The 20089-nt window shown below is 42.8% G+C and overlaps 1 protein-coding gene across 1 annotated transcript in view; it reads right to left on the reverse strand.

The window, feature by feature from the left end:
* Positions 1-9815: 9815 nt before the first annotated feature.
* The window catches only part of LOC140198402 (glypican-5-like), a 952742-nt gene continuing 942468 nt past the window's right edge, over positions 9816-20089 (reverse strand). The window contains exon 9 of the mRNA XM_072259495.1: positions 9816-10110. Within this exon, the coding sequence (XP_072115596.1) occupies positions 9816-10110 (295 nt within the window). The remainder of the gene's footprint in view (positions 10111-20089) is intronic.

Below are 20089 nucleotides of genomic sequence, written 5' to 3' on the forward strand. Positions count from 1 at the left end.
AGGAGTAAGGATAAGAACAATCCAACAGCCACGCCCTGGTCTCTGAAGGTATTTATGCAGCCAGCTCCAACGAGCATCAGCTGCCTTAGTTAGAGCTCAACAAGAACGGAATCTGGGTAGACAGGAAAACCTGGAGCAAGGGTCGATGAACTGGACCGTGAACCGGAATACAGACTTCACGGACCGGACCATGACAAAGACGAAGGAACACACACCAATACACATAGGGAAATCAGAAGTGGAGAGGGTGAGCAGTTTTAAGGTCCTGGGTGTCAAGATCTCTGAGGATCTAACCTGGTCCCAACATATCAATGTAGTTATAAAGAATGCAAGACAGTGTCTATACTTCATTAAGATTTTGAAGAGATTAGGCATGTCAACAAATACACTCAAAAACTTCTATAGTTGTACCGTGGAGAGCATTTCGACAGGCTGCATCACTGTCTGGTATGAGGGGGCTGCTGCAGAGGGTTGTAAATTTAGTCAGCTTCATCTTGGGCACGAGCCTACAAAGTACCCAGGACATCTTCAGGGAGCAGTGCATCAGAAAGGCAGCTTCCATTATTAAGGACCTCCAGCACCCAGGGCATGCCCTTTTCTCACTGTTACCGTCAGGTAGGAGATACAGAAGTCTGAAGGCACACACTCAGCGATTCAGGAACAGCTTCTTCCCCTCTGCCATCCGATTCCTAAATGGACATTGAATCTTTGGACACTACCGCACTTTTTAAAATCTATTCAATATACGTATACTGTAATTGATTTACTTGTTTATTTATTGTTATTTATTTTATTGTGTTTATTATTTTATTTTCTCTCTGCTAGCTTATGTATTGCATTGAATTGCTACTACTAAGTTAACAAATTTCACATCACATGCCGGTGATAATAAACCTGATTTGATTCTGAGTGCTGGAAAATGATGCTGGAGAGGTAGTAATGGGGGACAAGGAAATGATGGATGAACTGAATACCTACTAGCAGTATGCTAGAATTTCGAGAGTGTCAGGGGGAAGAAGTGTGTGAAGTTGTCATTACTAGGAGAAGACTCTTAGGAAACTGAAAGGTCTGAAGGTAGACAGGTCACCTGGACTGGGTGGTATACACCCCAGGGCCCTGAAAGAGGTGGCTGAAGAGATTGTAGAGGCATTAGTTATGATTTTTCAAGAATTAATTGACTTAGCATGGATCCAGAGGACTGTAAAATTGCAAATGTCACTCCACTCTTCAAGAAGGGAGAGGGGCAGAAGAAAGGAAAGTATAGGCCAGTTTAGTGTGATCTAGTTTGTTGAGAATGTGGCTGTGGGGTACTTGGAGGTACATGATAAAATAGGCCATAGTCAGCATAGTTACCTTCCTGGAAAATCTTGCCTGACAAATCTGTTGGAATTCTTTTAAGTAATAACAAGCAAGAGAGTCAGTGGGTGTTGTTTACTTGGATTTTCAGAAGACATTTGACAAGGTGCCACGCATAAGGCTGTTTAACAAGATAAGAGCCCATGGTATTATAGGAAAGAGACTATCATGAATAGAGCATTGGCTGATTGACAGGAGGCAAAGAGTGGGAATAAATAGGGAGTGATTTTTGGTTGTTCCTCAGGGTCTGTGCTGGGACATATACGTTGATGATTTGGATGATAGAATTGATGGCTTTGTGGCCAAGTTTGCAGAGTTACAAAGCTATGTGGAGGAGCAGGTAATACTGAAGAAGCAGAGAGGCTACATAAGGACTTAGACAGATCAGGAGATTGGGAAGGTGGAAGTGGCAGATGGAATACAATGCTGGGATGTGTATGGTCATGTACTTCGATAGAAGAAATAAACTCAAAGGCTGTTTTCTAAATGGAGTGAAAATTCCAAAATCTGAGCTGCAGAGAGACTTGGGAGTCCTCATGCAGGATTCCTTAAAGGTTAATTGGCAGGTTGAGTTGGTGGTGAGGAAGGCAAATGTGTTGTTGGCATTCATTTTGAGAGGTCCAGAATAGAAAAGCAAGGATATAATGTTGAAGCTTTATAAGGGACTGGTGAGGTCTCACTTAGAATGTTGTGAGCAGTTTAGAAAGGATGCACTGACATTGGAATGGGTCCGCAAAATAATTCCAGGTTTCAAAGATTTTCATATGAAGGGTATTTGATGGCCTTGGGCCTCTACTCACGGGAATTCAGAAGAATAAGGTGTTACCTCATTGAAACTTCTGAAATGTTGAAAGGTCTCAATAGAGTGGGTGTGGAGAGGATCTTTCCTAGGGTGAGGTGTCTAAGACCAGAGGACACAGCCTCAGCTTAGAGGAACATCCTCCTAGAGTGGAGATGAGGAAGAATTTCTTCTGCCAGAGACTGGCAAATCTTTAGAATCTGTTTCCCCAGGTGGCTGTGGAGGCCAAGTCATTGGCTATATTTAAGGCAGAGGTTGATTGATTCTCGATTTGTCAGGGTGTGAGGGGATATGGGGAGAATAGGAGATTGCGTCTGAGAGGGAAAATGGATCAGCCTTGATGAAATGGCGGAGTGGACTTGATGGGCCAAATGGCCTAATTCTGCTCCTATATCTTATAGTCTTATGGACTCATCAGTGGATCAGAATGAATACAGCACAGTTGTCAAACACTTTATAAAAAGAATTATAGTCGAGAGTGTCCCTACAAAATCATTCAGGATCTTCCCCAACCAGAAGCCGAGGAAGAACCATGAAATCTGCAATCTGCTGAGGGCAGATAAGAGGAATTCAGGTCTGGTGATCAAGTAAGAGGTATGATTTCTGGAAAGGCATCTCACAGGCGAAATGGCAATCCTGGACTAAACTGTGGCAGGGCTTGAATGCTATTACCTCTTCCAAAATGAAATCAGGCGACATACAGTAGGTGAGAACAGGGTTTTGCTTCCAGATTGGCTGAATGCCTTCTAAGTTCACTTTGACCGTCAAAACATGAAGGAGCCTTCATAACCTCCCACCATCCTCAATGAACCTGAGATTTCAGTCTCTGAGGCTGACATGAGAGCATCCTACAGGAGGGTGAAACCACAGAAAGCATCTGCCCCAGAAAGGGTACCTGGCCAAATATTAAAAACCTGTGCTGATCAACTGGCTGGCGTGTTCACCAATATCTTTAACATCTTCTTTCTGCTGCCATCAGAAAGAAAGGTACAGGAGCCTCAGGACTCTCACCAGCAGGTTCAGGAACAATTATTACCCCTCAACACCTTGGAATTGGAGACTTTAATATACAAGGGAATTGGGAAAATCAGGTTGGTGTCGGATCACAAGAGAGGCAATTCATTGAATGCCTACAAAATGTCTTTTTAAAGGAGATTGCAATTGAGCCTACTCTGGGAAAGGTTATCTTAGATTGGGTTTTGTGCAATAACCCAGATCTTAGTAGGGAGCTTAATGTAAAGGAACCCTCAGGAGACTGACCATGCTATGACCAAATTCATACTGCAATTTGAGAGGGAGAATAATAAGTCACATGTATCAGTATCGTAAAGGAATAAAGGGAATTGCAGAGGCATGAGAGAGGAGCTTGCCCAGGTGGATTGGAGGAGGATACTGGCAGGGATGACAGCAGAGCGGAGATGGCTGAAGGTTCTGGGAATAGTTCACAAGTCGCAGGATAGATACGTCTCACAGAGGAAGAAGTTCTCACATGTCAGGGGTAGGCAACCATGGCTGACATAGGAAGTTAAGGACTGCATAAAAGCCAAGGAAAGGGCATATAAGGTAGAAAAAGTGAATGGGAAGTTGGATGACTGGGAAGTTATTTAAATCCAACGAAAGGCAACTAAACAAGCTATAAGAAGGAAAAAGATGAAATATGAGGGCAAACTAGCCAGTAATATAAAGCAGGATACTAATTTTTTTTTCAGTTATATAAAGAGTGAAGAGTGGGGCTGAGAGTTGATATCGGACCACTGGAAAATGATACTGGTGAGGTCATAATGGTGGGCAAAGAAATGGCAGATGAACTTAATCGGTACTTTGCATGGTCTTCACCATGGAACACACTAGCAGTGTGTCAGAGGTCTGTGAGTGTCAGGGAGCAGGAGTGAGTACCATTGCTTTTACAAAGGAAAAAGTGCTAGGCAAACTGAAAGGTCTTACGGTGGATAAGTTACTTGGAACCAGATGGACCACATCCCAGAGTCCTGAGAGAGGTTGCTGAAGAGATAAAGGATGAACTGGTCATGATCTTTCAAGAATGACTTGATTCTGGCATGGTCCAGCTGCTTACAATATATATTAATGATTTAGATGAGGGAATTAAAAGAAACATTAGAAAATTTGCCGATGACACAAAGCTGGGTGGCAGTGTGAAATGTGAGGAGGGTGTTATGAGAATGCAGGGTGACTTGGACAGGCTGGGTGAGTGGGCAGATACAGTTTAATGTGGATAAATGTGAGGTTAACCACTTTGGTGGTAAGAACAAGAAGGCAGATTATTATCCAAATGGAGTCAAGTTAGGAAAAGGGGAAGTACAATGAGATCTAGGTGTTCTTGTACATCAAACACTGAAAGCAAGCATGCAAGTACAGCAGGCAGTGAAGAAAGCTAATGGCATGCTGGCCTTCATAACAAGGAGAATTGAGTATAAGAGCAAAGAGGTCCTTCTGCAGTTGTACAGGGCCCTGGTGAGACCACACCTGGAGTACTGTGTGCAGTTTTGGTCTCCAAATTTGAGGAAGGACATTCTTGCTATTGAGGGAGTGCAGCGTAGGTTCACAAGGTTAATTCCCAGGATGGAGGGACTGTCATATGTTGAAAGATTGGAGCGACTAGGCTTGAATACTCTGGAATTTAGAAGGCTGAGAGGGTATCTTATTGAAACATATAAGATTATTAAGGGATTGGACATGCTGGAGGCGGAAGCATGTTCCTGCTGATAGGTAAGTCCAGAACCAGAGGCCACAGTTTAAGAATAAAGAATAGGCCATTTAGAACGGAGTTGAGGAAAAACTTTTTCACCCAGAGAGTGGTGAATATATGGAATGCTCTGCCCCAGAAGGCAGTGGAGGCCAGGTCTCTGGATGCTTTCAAGAAAGAGATGGATAGAGCTCTTAAAGATAGTGGAATCAAAGGTTATGGGGATAAGGCAGGAACTGGATACTGATTGTGGATGATCAGCCATGATCACAGTGAATGGCGGTGCTGGCTCGAAGGGCTGAATGGCCTACTCCTGCACCTATTGTCTATTGTCTATTGACTGGAAGATTGAAAATGGCACTCCACTCTTTAAGAAGGAGGGCAGGCAAAGGAAAGGAAATTATGGGCCAATTAGTCTAACCTCAGTAGTTGGGGAAGTATTAGAGTCTATTATTAAGGATGAGGTTTTGAGGTACTTGGAGACTAATGATAAAATAAGTCAAAGCTAGTATGGTTTCAGTCAAGAAAAATCTTGCCTGACAAATCTGTTAGAGTTCTTCGAGGAAGTAACAAGCAGGGTGGACAAAGGAGAGGTAGTGGATGTCATTTACTTGGATTTTCAGAAGGTATTTGATAAGGTGCTACACATGAGGCTGTTTAACAAGATAAAATCATATGGCATTACAGGAAAGATACTGGCATAGACAGGTGAATGGTTGACAGACAGGAGGAAGTGAGTGGGAATAAAGGAGGCTTTTCTGAATTGCTGCCAGTGGCTGGTGGTGTTCCTCAGGGGTCAATATTGGGATCGCTACTTTTCACATTTTTTGTCAATGATTTGGATAATGGAATTGATGGCTTTGGTGGCAAAGTTTTGCAGATGATACAAAGGTAGGTGGAGGGGTAGGTAGTGCTGAGGAAGCAATGCAATTGCAGCAGGACTTAGACAAATTGGAAGAATGGGCAAAAAAGTGGCAGCTGGAATACAGTGTTGGGAAATGTATGTATGCAGTTTGGTAAAAGGAACAATAGTGCGGAATATTATCTAAATGGCAAGAAGGTTCAAACATCAGAGGTGCAGCGGGACTTAGGAGTCCTCATGCAAGATTCCCAGAAGGTTAATTTACAGGTTGAGTCTGGGGTAAAGAAGGCAAATGCAATGCTGTCATTTATTTCAAGTGGAATAGAATATAAAGGGAAGGAACCTTTATAAGAAACTAGTAAGGCTGCACTTGGAGTATTGTCAACAGTCCTGGGCCCCATATCTCCGAAAGGATGTGTTGTCATTGGAGAACGTCCACAGGAGTTTCACGAGAATGATTCCAGGAATGAAGAGTTTAACATATGAGGAGCGTTTTGCAGCTTTGGGCCTGGACTCACTGGAACTTAGAAGAATATGTGTGTGTGTGTGTGGGGGGGTGAAATCTCATTGAACCTACCAAATGTTGAAAGGACTAGATAGTGTGGATGTGAGAGGATGTTTCTTATGGTGGCATATCCAAAACTAGAGGACGCAACCTCAGAATTGAGGGGTGGCCTTTTAAAACAGAGGTAAGGAGCAATTCTTTTAGCCAGAGAGTAGTGAATCTGTGGAATGCTCTGCCACCGACTGCAGTGGAGGCCAAGTTCATGGGTATATTTAAGGCAGAGGTTGATAGTTTCCTGATCAGACAGGGCATCAAAGGGATATGGCGAGAAGGCAGGTGTATGGTGTTGAGTGGGATCCAGGATTCAACCCAACACTTGAGGGGCTGAGTGGCCTAATTCTGCTCCTATACCTTATGGTCTTATGGTCTAAACATCAGGGTCTTCAAAGAGGGGTTAACTTCTCTCAACTTCACGTTCCCCATCACTAAATAGATCCAACAACCTATCGACACTTTCAAGGAGTCTTCATCTCATGTTCTCGATACTTATTGCTTAGTTATTTATTATTATTATTAATTCTTTTTTCTTTTATATCTGCACAGCTTTTGTGTCTTTTGCACATTGGTTGTTTGTCTGCCCTGTTGGGTGTGATCTTTCATTGATTCCATTATGTTTCTTGGAATTACTGAGTGTGTGCACAAGAAAACAAATCTTAGGGTTGTATATCATGGCATATGCAACACGTACTTTGATAATAAATTCACTTTGAACTTTGCTGCTGGTGTTGACCTTGAACAGAATAGTAGTGGATACATCCCAGTCCATCAGAGGTAAAGCCGTCCCCCACCACTGAGCACTTCTACAAGAAGAGCAGTCGCAGGAAAGCAGCATCCATCCGCAAGGACCCCCATCATCAAGACCATGCTCCCTTCTTGCCGCTGCCATCGATAAGGAGGTACAAGAGCCTCAGGACTCACATCACCAGGTTGAGGAACATATGTTACCCATCAACCATCAAGCTCTTGAACCAGAGGGGATAACTTCATTCACCCCAGCTCTGAACCGATTTCACAACACATGGACTCAGTTTCAAGAACTCATGATCTCAAAAATATATTCTATTTATTTATTTGTCTGTTTATTTACTTATTTTTCTTTTTGTGTTTACACAATTTGTTGTCTTTTGAACATTGGTTGTTTGCACTTCTTTGTTTGTGTGCAGTTTTTCGCTAATGCTATTGAACTTCTTTGAACCTACTGTGATTGCCAGCAAGAAAATGAATCTCAAGATACTACATGGCGAGTCACGTACTTTGATAACAAATTTACTTTGAACTTTGAACGCTGGCTATCCATTATAGAGAATTTTGGCTATCTCATACAGAATTTCACAGGCTATATTACACAATGATAGAAAGAAGTTTTGTTTCCCCATTTTCCTGAATGATACTCTGCATTCACTAGCAACTTTTATGTATGTTGCTTGAAATTCCAGCATCTGCAGATTTCCTCGAGTTTGCGTTTTTAAATTCACTACTGCGAAGCCTCTTCCTGTGTTGCCTACACTGAAGAAGTTTAAATCTTCTCTTCAATGGGAGTTCAGTGAAACCATCTCTCACTGCTCCCCATCTATAATTTCTTTGGCTCTTCAACTTTTCAACCACATTTTGACTCAGACTTGCTATCACAGCCATATATCCTTTCTTGGTCCAGCTCTTGGCTCCATCCCTCTCCCTCCTGTCTTCTCCTATCATTTCAGATCTCCCCCTCCCCCTCCCACTTTCAAATCCCTTACTATCTCTTCTTTCAGTTAGTCCTGACGAAGGGTCTCGGCCCGAAACGTCGACTGTACATCTTCCTATAGATGCTGCCTGGCCTGCTGCATTCACCAGCAACTTTTATGTGTGTTGAATGATACTCTTCATGGTTTTCTCCTTTTTCTTTATTTTTGTCATTGAGCTGCCATGTTCTAATTTGATTTCCTTGTTTAATTGCAGCCAATTTATGAATGAATTATTTGTGCTTCTCACATTTATTCAAGCTTCACTTAGGACCATTATTATTAATGGTGTACTTGTTTCACTTGTCTTTGCTTTATGGATAATGACTGGAGACTCTTTCCTCTTTTCATGAATACAATCGTAACATTCCTATTTGAACAGTTCTATCCCGTAGCAATAAACTATGGGATATTACTGAAACTTGTGTTTTGGATATCATTCCAACAAACACTTAATTTGCAGAAAACTTATTTTTAATCTGAACTTTGAAGTTGGTGTTGTTCTGTGTTGTGTGTTATTGTGTTGAACATTATGTATATGTTATGTTGGCACCGCAATGTGTGGAGACGCTTGCAGGCTGCCTCCAGCACACCTTTGGGTATGTTGATTGCTAATGTCAACGATGCATTGCACTGTACGTTTCAATGTACGTGTGATAAATAAATCTGAATGTGAAACTGAATCCGAGAGAGGGTGAGGTCGAAGGAGGTGTGTAAGGTGGGTGCCTGGAATGCACTTCCAGGGGTGGTGGTGGAGGCAAATATGATAGAGGGTCTTAGATAAGCACGTGGCTATGCAGAGAATGGAAGGATAAGGATAGTGAGTAGGCAGAATGAATGAGTTTTGATAAATTTAATTCTATGTTTAATTAGTTCAGCCAAAGCAACATGGGCCTCAGGGCCTGTTCATGCGCTACACAGCTTGACGTTCAAAAATTGCACTTTTACTTTCCGCATCACTGTCATGTTCCTTCCACAAGGCAGAGTGGTCAGTGTATGCAACTTGATCCCAATCACCAGAAGCTAATGCACCATTCTGAGTGCGTTTCAACAGCTTGTACTGTCAATGTGCATTTTCACTGCTTCCAAATGCCTCTGATGATCAGGGACATTGAGAACCAATTAAACAACAAAAATTATTAATAAAGATTGAAATAATAATCTATACAAACTACGGTATGTTATGTTATGTAGGACTAGATCTTAATATCCCTTATTTGCACTCCTGGGACATGCTGCCTAGACTCTGTGGGGAGGCCAAGTGAGTGGTGACATTTTCTGGGTTATCAAGTGGGCGCCCCCTTTCCTCAGAGTTTCACTGATAGGCTCACGACACCTCCGGAGGGTTCAGCAGTAAATCCCGGCATCCCAGGCTCACCCCCTAGATGCCTTTCACTCACTTGGGGGCCCAGATGGAATTCTTTCTCTTCATCCAGAGCTACTGACTACCGTTTTCAGCAGCTCTGGAGAGGTCTTTGACTGCTTGTCGGTGTGTCTTCCCTCGTACTCCCAACTCCCGGAGTAGCCTTGATGTTGATGTGGCTACAAATCCTCTGCAGCCTACTTCGACCGGTCGGACCCTTGCTTTCCAGCCACATTGTTGAGCATCGGCTGCAAGCTCAGCATACCTCAGCTTCTTGCACTCGTAGGCCTCCTCCACTGCATCCTCCCAGGGCATTGTAAGCTCAATGATGTAAACGAGATGGAGTGAGGCACAAGATCTGGTCTGAGGTTGGTTTCTGCGATTTCAGTTGGGAAGCAGAGCCTCTGGCCTAATTCTGACACCATCTTCCAATCACATGCCCTGCCTAGCCACTCCCTCCACTCCCTCCCATCTCATCCATTGCCCTTGCCTCGCCTGAGTGACGGCCTTTGCGCACCTTGCCGCCTCCTCCTGCTGACGTATCTCCTGTGTCATGAGCCTGCGTCTCTGAGACGGAGCAGCCTTGTTCCAGGCTGGCGTATTGTCCCCAAGGCCAAGGCCGCTCCTCCCTTGCTGCACTCGGCCCACAATGACCCTGTGCTTGAGTGCCACCTTTGCTTGCTCGGTCGCTTCTGATGGAGTCTATTTCCTCCCAGTATCCAGGACGTGGGCAGCTTGTGCTACAAATGGATCACTCGCCTCTGTTAACATCATCTCCAGTCTTACTGTGGTGCACTTGTACTCCTCTGAAAGACTGGAAATGGGTAGCTCTAGGACTCCTTTGCCGTAAGAAAAAATAACTTGTAGCAGTAACTTAAATTTATGTTAAAAGAGTACAAATTACTCACCTTACCCTTTTATTGAAAGCCAGCAACCCCATTCATATAAAGGGGCATCAAAGGTTTCAAAGGTACATTTAATGTCAGAGAAATGTATATAATATACATCCTGAAATTCTTTTTCTTTGCAACCATCCACGAAAACAGAGGAGAGCCCCAGTTAAATGTTAGAACCTCAAAACCACCCCCCCAGCTCCCCCTCCCATGTGTAGGCAGCAGCAAAGCAATGATCCCCCCCCTCCCCCACCGGCAAAACAAAGCATCGGCATCCCCCCACCGAACACTCAATCGTGCCACAAAGCATCAATAAAGACACAGACTTGCGGTAGCACAAAGACTACTCGGTCACTCGGTAGTTTGACGTACTACAGGCTCTCTCTCTCCCCAATAAGAGAAAAAGAAATGTCTCCACTTCACAGCCTAGACATGCTAGCCTTGGCTGGCATAATGAAGTGGGGCCAAGCAGACTTTGTAGCTGGCCTCTGAGCTCAGATCATTCTGGAATTATGAATCCAGGAATGGGTCAGGAGGTCAAATGCATCATATCTGACTTCCAGAATGGTGTTGGGTGTGGAAGAATGGAACGTGATGATGCACAGACTGCAGGAATCCAAGGTTTCTTTGGATTTATCAGCCAGCCATCAGAACAATCTGGCTCAGTGACTCTATAATTAGCAACACTTTATGGAAAGAAGAAAGGCATAATGGTACAAAGTTCAGAAACTTTGAAGTTTGAATGTTCCGAAACTTATTAGAAGTAAACAAATTGATCATTCAAGTTCACAGCAGGGAAATAATTGGCTTGCAAAGCCGGAAGCGATATTATGTTAAGCATGTGGAAATGAACAACAATTGAACACATTACAATGCATTAGAATGCTTCTACTTTTGATTTTGTACTTGGTATTGTTTGGCTTCATTTTGTAACATATCTCCTAACATATATCATCAGTTTCTACCACGCAGTGTTTCACATGCCTTGGAATTAAAACAATGCAGGGACATGCAGAAACAATTAACTGTATCCTGTGTCCGTGCGTGTCTGAGGACTCATGAGATGGCATGTCACGTTACAGCTTTGCAAGATGTTCATAAGAGCACTCTTGGGGTATTGTGCTCCGTTTTGGTCACCTAGCGAGAGGAAGGATTTCATTAAGCTGGAAAGGTTGCAGAAAATATTCCCAAAGATGTTGCCAGAGACTGGTTGGATTGAGTTTCAAGAAGTGACTATATGGGCTGAGATTGTTTTCCCTGCGCATCGGAGACTGAGGGGTAACTTTACAGTGGAATATAAAATCACTAAGGGCATAGATAGGTGAAAAGTCATGGTCTTTTTTCAAACTTAGGGGAGTCTAAAACTAGAGTTTAGCTGAGAGGGGAAAGCTTTAAAGGGTAACCTCCCAGTAAGCTTTTCATACAGAGGATGTGTGTAACATCCTGTGTGTATATGGAACATACTATCAGAGGTCAAGGCACAATTACAATGTTTAAAAGACACCTAGACAGATATGTAGATAGGAAGGGGTTTGAGGGATGCGGGCCAAACACAGGCAAATGTGACAAGGTTCTTTAGGAACATAGATGAATTGGGCTGAGGTGCCTGTTTCTGTGCAGTATAACTTCATGACTCTATCACTCTAATCTCCTGTCAATGGCTCAGCATATCCCTCACTCCACCATTGCTATCAATCAAGAGGACCAATCCTGGTTCAATAATGAGTGCAGAAGTACATGCCAGGACATTTGAGAAGACCAAACACTGAAGCGCCAATCTGGTAAAACTGAGAAAAACACAAGAGATTCTGCAGATGATGGAAATCTTGAGCAACACACACACAGAATACTGGACTTGTTTAACAAGTTAGGCAGCATCTATGGAGGGGAATAAACAGTCAACATTTCAGGCCAAGAACCTTCATGAGGACTGAAAAAGAAGGAGGTAGAAGCCAGATTAAGAAAATGGAGTCTATGAAAGGATACAAGCTAGAAGATGATAGGTGAAGACAGGTGAAGGGGAAGTTGGAAAGTTGGGTGGTTTGGGAAGGTGGGGGGGATGAAGTAAGAAGCTGAAAGAGGTTTGCTGCATGAGCTAAAGGGATGAAGAAGAAGGAATCTAATAGGAGAGGACAATGGACCATAGAAGAAAGGGAAGGAGGAGGGAACCAGGGGAATGTAATGGCCATGTGAGGAGAGAGAAGGGATGAGAGGATAATCAGAATGGGGAATGAAAAAGAGAGAAGGAAGGAGGGGGTAAAGACTACCAGAAGTTATAGAAATTGATGTTCAAGACTTCTAGTTGGAGACTACCCAGACGGTACACAAGATGTTGCTCCTCCAACTTGCGATTTGGCCTCATCATGGTGGTAGAGGAGCGACATGTCAGAATGGGAATGGATGGTTGAATTGAAATGGGTAACCACTGGGATATTGACTTTTAAGATGGTACAGAGTGAAGGTATTTGATGAAGCAATCCCCCAAATTACAATTGGTCTCACTAATGTAGGGGAAGCTGCACAGGGAGCACCTGATACAATAGATGATTCCAACACATTCACAAGCAGAGTGTCACCTCACATAGAAAGGACTGTTTGGGACTCTGAATGATGGTGAAGGAGGAGGTTCTAGTGGCAGGTCTTGCATTTGCCATGCTTGCAGAGGTACATGCCAGGAGGGAGATTAATGGGGAGCGATGAGTCGCCAAGAGATTCACTACGTAAGTCAGTTTACGTGCATCATCACAGAACTGACCTTGCTGGCTTGGAAACGTAAGAACGTAAGAAATAGGAGCAGGAGTCAGCCATCTAGCCTGCTCAATAAGATCATGGTTGATCTGGCCATGGACTCATTTCCACCCACCTGCCTTTTCCCCATAACCCTTAATTCACCTACTATGCAAAAATCTATCCAACTTTGTTTTAAATATATCTACTGAGGTAACCTCCACTGCTTCATTGGGCAGAGAATTCCACAGATTCACCACTCTTTGGGAAAAGCAGTTCCCCCTCACTTCTGTCCAAAGTCTACTCCCCTGAATCTTGAGGCCATGTCCCCTAGTTCTAGTCTCACCTACCAGTGGAAACAACTTCCCTGCCTCTATCTTACCTATCCCTTTCATAATTTTATATGTTTCTATAAGATCTCCTCTTATCCTTCGGAATTCCAGTGAGTACAGTCCCAGGCAACTCAATCTCTCCTCATAGGCTAACTCTTCATCTCTGGAATCAACCTGGTGAACCTCCTCTGCACTGACTCCAAAGCCAGTATATCCTTCCTCAAGTAAGGAGACCAGAACTGTATGCAAAGGTGCGGCCTCACCAGTACCCTGGACAGTTGGAGCATAACCCCCCTGCTCTTCAATTCAATCCCTCTAGCAATGAAGGCCAACATTTCATTTGCCTTCTTGATAGCCTGCTGCAGCTGCAAACCAACCTTTTGCAATTCATGCACAAGCTCTCACAAATCCTTCTGCACAGCAGCATGCTGCAGTCTTTTACCATTTAAATAATAATCTGATCTTCCATTTTTCTTTCCGAATTGGATGGCCTCGCATTTACCAACATTGTACTTCATCTGGCAGATCCTTGCCCACTCACTTAACCTATCTATATCTCTCTGCAGACTCTCCAAATCTTCTGCACAATTTGCTTTTTCACTCAATTTAGTGTCATCAGCAAAGTTAGATACACTACACTTAGTCCCCTCGTCCAGATCATTAATGTATATTGTGAACAGTTGCGAGCCCAGCACTGATCCCCGTGGCACACCGCTCACCACTGATTGCCAACCAGAGAAACACCCATGTATCCCAACTCTCTGTTTTCTACTGGTTAACCAATCCTCTATCCTTGCTAATACATCACCCCCAACTCTATGCATCCTGATCTTATGGATGCCCTTTATGCAGCACCTTATCAAAAGCCTTCTGGCAATCCAAGTAAATAACGTCCATCAGTTCCTCTCTATCCTCTGTGCTCATTATATCCTCAAAGAACTCTAGTAAGTTTTTCAAACAGGATCTGCCTTTGCTGAAGGGTTTCAGCCCGAAATGTCGACTGTACTTTTTTCTATAGATGCTGCCTGGCTTGCTGAGTTCCTCCAGCATTTTGTATGTTTTGCTGAATCCACGCTGCATCTGCCTGATGGATCGAATTCTTTCCAGATACCTTGCTATTTCTTCTTTAGTGATAACTTCAAGCATTTTCCCAACTACAGATGTTAAACTAACTGCCCTATAGTTGCCTTTTGCCTACATCCTTTTTTGAACAGTAGTGTGACATTCACCTTCCTCCTATCCGCTGGGACCTGCCCAAAAACCAGAGAAATTTGGTAAATTATCACCAAAGCCTCTACTAAAACTTCAGCTATTTTTTTTTACAGCAGCCTGGGATACATTTAATCAGGACCAGGGGACTTGTCTATCTTCAGGCCCACAATTTTACTCAGCTCTACCTTACACTGGGTAATAAACTTTGTACAGCCATCTGGGTCACCAGACCATCTGCCTGGTGGAGAAATGCTTGGTTCAGGTCTGGGAGCAGCCAAGGAGATCGTGGCATTAGTGGCATTGGGTGATGTGTCGATGCTGAATGTAGTGATGTCCTGGCACAGAGCTGCTGAGTCGCGGCAGAGAGAGCAGTAATGGCTACAACCTGAACCTAACCGTCTGTTGTGGTTTGCTGAACCATCATTGCAAGTGCTGGCACCCGTCCTTCCAACTTGAACTGGGATTGCTGCTCTGAGATTAGTTGTCACACTGCGAGATCCATTCCTCCCAACTCTGCCTCCACTGACTTTAAGTTCTCCCCTACCTGACCAACAAAATTTGGAGCCGATTTCAACTGTTCTCCCTCTGCTGGGTCCATTGTGATGGTCAGGTCTTGCTGACATGAGGTTAGTGATGGCTCAAGAACAGAGGGAGAGACACAGATGTGGAATGCAGAGTTTAGTGAGTCTAAATAAGAACTGTGCAGAACAAAAGGAAAATAGTAAATGCTAGACCAACAGGGCCACTAACTAAACACTTTCAAACTAACTAAAAACTAATGCTGTCATTGTGGCTTGAAAACAGTAACCTGCAACTAAGCAAGTACTGCTCTTTCAACAGCATCAATCTGAATCACTAATCATCATTTCTGAAACCAGTGAGCATTGTCATCACTCTGAAAGTCTGAAACAAAAAGAAGGGAGAAACACAATTACAAAGAAATCCCAATTGGCGGGAATGTGTGCATTCACACATGCAAGAATTGCGTCTTCTTTCAGTTGCCCTCCTTCGAGAGCACCCAGCTTCCGTGGGAGGGTCCTTAGTTGTGACAGATGGACCTCCTTGCTTTCTTTCCATTTATTGAGTGGTCTTGCTTTGCAAGCCCTCTCCTTACTTTCCACCTCTGGCACCTGGAGAGTGGAGACATACAAGTCTTAATAGGCGGAATGGCCTAACTCTAATCCTATGTCTTATGATATAGAGTCATGAACTAAACTCCTTAATCTATTTGGCCCTACCCTAACTTAAATATGATCTTTGTAACAACCCAGTGATTATTATTCCAACAGTTTTGTATTGTAATCTCTTGACTATAAATCTCCAAATACTCAGCAAAATGTTTGCCTGTTCCTATTAATGGAATTAGTTCATATGCAGCCCATGACAATTGGATCCTCACTCTCCTCCTTTTATACTCTTTTTCAGCAGCTTCATGATGCTCTTAACTCTTAGAAAGTTTTTGGGATGCCTGGTCATACCTGCAGAGTGTAGTACTTATCCCATGAATATACTGCAATATTAACAGTAGGAAACCAACAAGTTTAAAAATCTAGTAAATTTTAGCTCAAGGAACACAAGAAGACAGAAATGCTGCAAATAACAGATGTAGACTAGGCCGTTTTGGAATTACAATCTTTGTTTGGACTGACAGGAAAATCGGATATACAGAAGACTGGTAATGAAAGGTACAGCCACACGGGATGGCTAAAATAAACACAGTTTGATAGTAGGTCATTAATGGATTTACACAGCCAAGAAAAAGATTTGCACACTCCCTGAAAGGGAATGGACCCACACGAAGTAGTCTCCAAGGAAGTATTAATGTACAAGTCTGAGAAGGATTTTCCACTAACTGGGAAGGGAAACCAGTTTAGAAAAATTTTGACAAAGGGAAAGCAAGACATACAGTATGTTGGAGATCTGAAACTTAAAAAGAAAACATGTTAAGAATGAAATAACAGGACACTTGGAAAACATCAAAGGCAAAGTCAACATAGAATTTTGAGAAGAAAAAGGCGTTTGAAAAATCTACAAACGTTTTAGAGTTGTAGCTGATAGAATTGATGAGAAAATTTCTCTATGTGATGTATTTGGATTTTCAGAAAATGTTTGATGAATGCTGCAGAAGCGATCAGTATGTAAATTTGCAGTGTATTGTATTGGGGGATAGACTATTAGCATAAGTTGAAAATTAGCTGACAGCAGGAATCGGTAAATTTGTAAAAATACATCTTTCTCTCTCTCTGTGGCAGGTGGGGGACTGCAGGGATTTATGTTGGAGCTATTTGTATTATGTTTGAATAATTTGGATAAGGAAACAAATTATACCACTTTCAAGTTTGTCAATGACCCAACATTAGATGGAATTGTGAACTGAGCAGAGCATGCAAAAATACTTCAAGGTGACATGGACTGAGTGAGCAAAAACTTGGTAGGATCAGTATAACATGGATAATTGCGAAATTATACACTCTTATAGGAAAGTGATGCATTATTAAATCGGGAAATGATGATATACAAAAAAAAATTTCTTCTGTACTGGTCACTGAACGCAACTTACAAGTGGAGTATGCAGGGACGAAGGAAAATGGCATGTTGGCCATCATAGCGAGAGGATTTGAGTACAGGAGCCAAGATCTCTCCTTATTTGGTAGTCCTGCCATCCCGGAAATCAGTCACTGCACTCCTTCTATGGCAAGTATAGTCTTTCTCAATTATGAAAAACAAAACTGAAAAGCACATTGCTCTAGATATGATGCTCCAAAAAGAAGTTGCTACAAAATCCTTTTTATAGCACAGTTGACAATTGGAGGGGAAGAGGCTGGGGTATAGTGAATGGAATGTGTAAGGCTGGACATCAGTAGGTGGCTTGAGGCTGACAGGTGGGTAGAAAGATTTGGGACTGACTTCAGGTTAGCGCAGGGGTTGGTTAGGCAAGTTGGCACTTACGTTGGGATGAGGGTTGGCAAAAGGTTTAAATAGATAGAGAGGTAGATAGATAGACATACATTATTGATCCCGAGGGAAATTGGGTTTCATTACAGCTGCACCAACCAAGAATAGAGCATGAATATAGCAATACAAAACCACAAACAATCAAACAACAATATGCAAACTATGCCAGATGGAAATAAGTCCAGGACCAGCCTATTGACTGGTGAGGATCTACAGTCAGGTGGCTTCCAGTCAGTACAGGGGACCAGTAGTGGGAAGTATTGATCATTAATATTCTGGGATGGTCAGAAGACAGGAGATGAAATGCCAAGTTGGTTTATAATTGGAGGTGTATTTGTGTAAGGGTCAGCAGATTATTTGGTGCTGGAACACATTCAGCAATAGATTAGTGATTTTTGGAGTAGGGTCAACAAATTGATGGAAGATGAGGGACACAAGGCAAATATCACTGAGGAGAAAGGAACTGGAGACCACAAACAGATGGGGTTGTTGAAGGCTGGATAAATATTTTACTCAAAGGGGATCTACCGGGGGTAGGTTCCTAACGCCAGTATCCCACCTGCTCTGAAAGGTTGCTTTTTATTGGCATATGAGCGTTCCTGACAAAGAATGTGAATGCCTGACTGTATGGATGGGCTGTGAACACCATAGTGCTGCCAATGTGTATGACAATCCTAAAAGTTACATACATGCTTTTGCTGTATTCTGTTGTGAGCCACTGTGTATATCTGTGTTTCAGCTTGTATCAGTGGTGAAAAGATGAATTGTAACTCCAGGTAACTTGGAGTTAAGCTCTAATTTTCAATTACAGTATATTTTCATATAAATCAATCACAGTAAGTCATACTGCATACTGCATCATCAAATTTACAGACCAACAGGTCGAGCAGCATCTGTGAAGCAAGAAACATAGTTGCTGTTTTAGGGAAACTGTCCTTTGTTCACAATTTGCAGATGTAATTGCCAAGGATGTTGGCCTCATCAGCCCTTAGTCTACATGACCATGATCGGCAGTGTTCAGTGACCCCATTTCCTCCTGGTCTCAAGTTTTTTAAAACACTCTTATGTTCTGCTATGCTGGTTTTCAATGGTCTTCCAGTCTCACCAATATATACTTTTTGGCATGGTGATAGAGGCATGGAATACACAATTGCCTAACACAGTACTTTAGGTTTTCTAGATAACACTTCGCTAAATCTTTTTCTAATTGTGTCCTCACTTTTTGCTATTAACTGGACACCATATTTTTTGGCAGATTTGTCTGAGATTTTCAGTTAGGCTGCCACTGTATGGCACAGTAACCATTATATCAGGAGGCCAGTTCAAACTAACCAATCAGGGATAGGCAATTCATACCCCGCCAACCAGGATTGAATATTAGCCCCACCCATGCCCTGCTCACTCCAGAGGGTATATGAGGAAGTGTTTCTAGGTGCACCTGTCATTTGACTAGCTTGTGTCTCAGGAAGATGGTTGGATTTACTGAGGAAATGTTGCAATCAGTATCTGTAATAGAACATAGAACATAGAATAGTACAGCACAGTACAGGCCCTTTGGCCCACAATGTTGTGCCGACCCTCAAACCCTGCCTCCCATATAAGCCCCGATCTTAGATTCCTCCATATACCTGTCTAGTAGTCTCTTTAACTTCACTAGTGTATCTGCCTCCACCACTGACTCAGGCAGTGCATTCCATGCACCAACCACTCTCTGAGTAAAAAACCTTCCTCTAATATCCCCCTTGAACTTCCCACCCCTTACCTTAAAGCCATGTCCTCTTGTATTGAGCAGTGGTGCCCTGGGGAAGAGGCGCTGGCTATCCACTCTATCTATTCCTCTTATTATCTTGTATACCTCTATCATGTCTCCTCTCATCCTCCTTCTCTCCAAAGAGTAAAGCCCTAGCTCCCTTAATCTCTGATCATAATGCATACTTTCTAAACCAGGCAGCATCCTGGTAAATCTCCTCTATACCCTTTCCAATGCTTCCACATCCTTCCTATAGTGAGGTGACCAGAACTGGGCACAGTACTCCAAGTGTGGCCTAACCAGAGTTTTATAGAGCTGCATCATTACATCGCGACTCTTAAACTCTATCCCTTGACTTATGAAAGCTAACACCCCATAAGCTTTCTTAAATACCCTATCCACTTGTGAGGCAACTTTCAGGGATCTGTGGACATGTACCCCCAGATCCCTCTGCTCCTCCACACTACCAAGTATCCTGCCATTTACTTTGTACTCTGCCTTGAGTTTGTCCTTCCAAAGTGTACCACCTCACACTTCTCTGGGTTGAACTCATGTGACTGTTACATCCAAAGGATAGCATGGATAGATTTTCACCTTTCATCCTTGTCCTATGACCTCTGGTTGTAGTCCCACTCAGCCTTAGTGGAAAAAGCCTGCTTGCATTAACTCTATCTCTACCCTTCATAATATTGTTTAAATCATAGGCTTAGAAAGAAAGATAAATTATCTGACTATTATTCTCCATTTTTGGAATTATGTTCTCACACCAAACAAACCCAGCCCACTTCATTAATATCAGGAAATTACAAATCAAGGTTGCATTTCAAGATGTGTTTTACAACCATTCTAT

Source organism: Mobula birostris, chromosome 5 (genome assembly GCF_030028105.1).
Source record: "Mobula birostris isolate sMobBir1 chromosome 5, sMobBir1.hap1, whole genome shotgun sequence".
In the NCBI taxonomy this organism is placed as follows: domain Eukaryota; kingdom Metazoa; phylum Chordata; class Chondrichthyes; order Myliobatiformes; family Myliobatidae; genus Mobula; species Mobula birostris.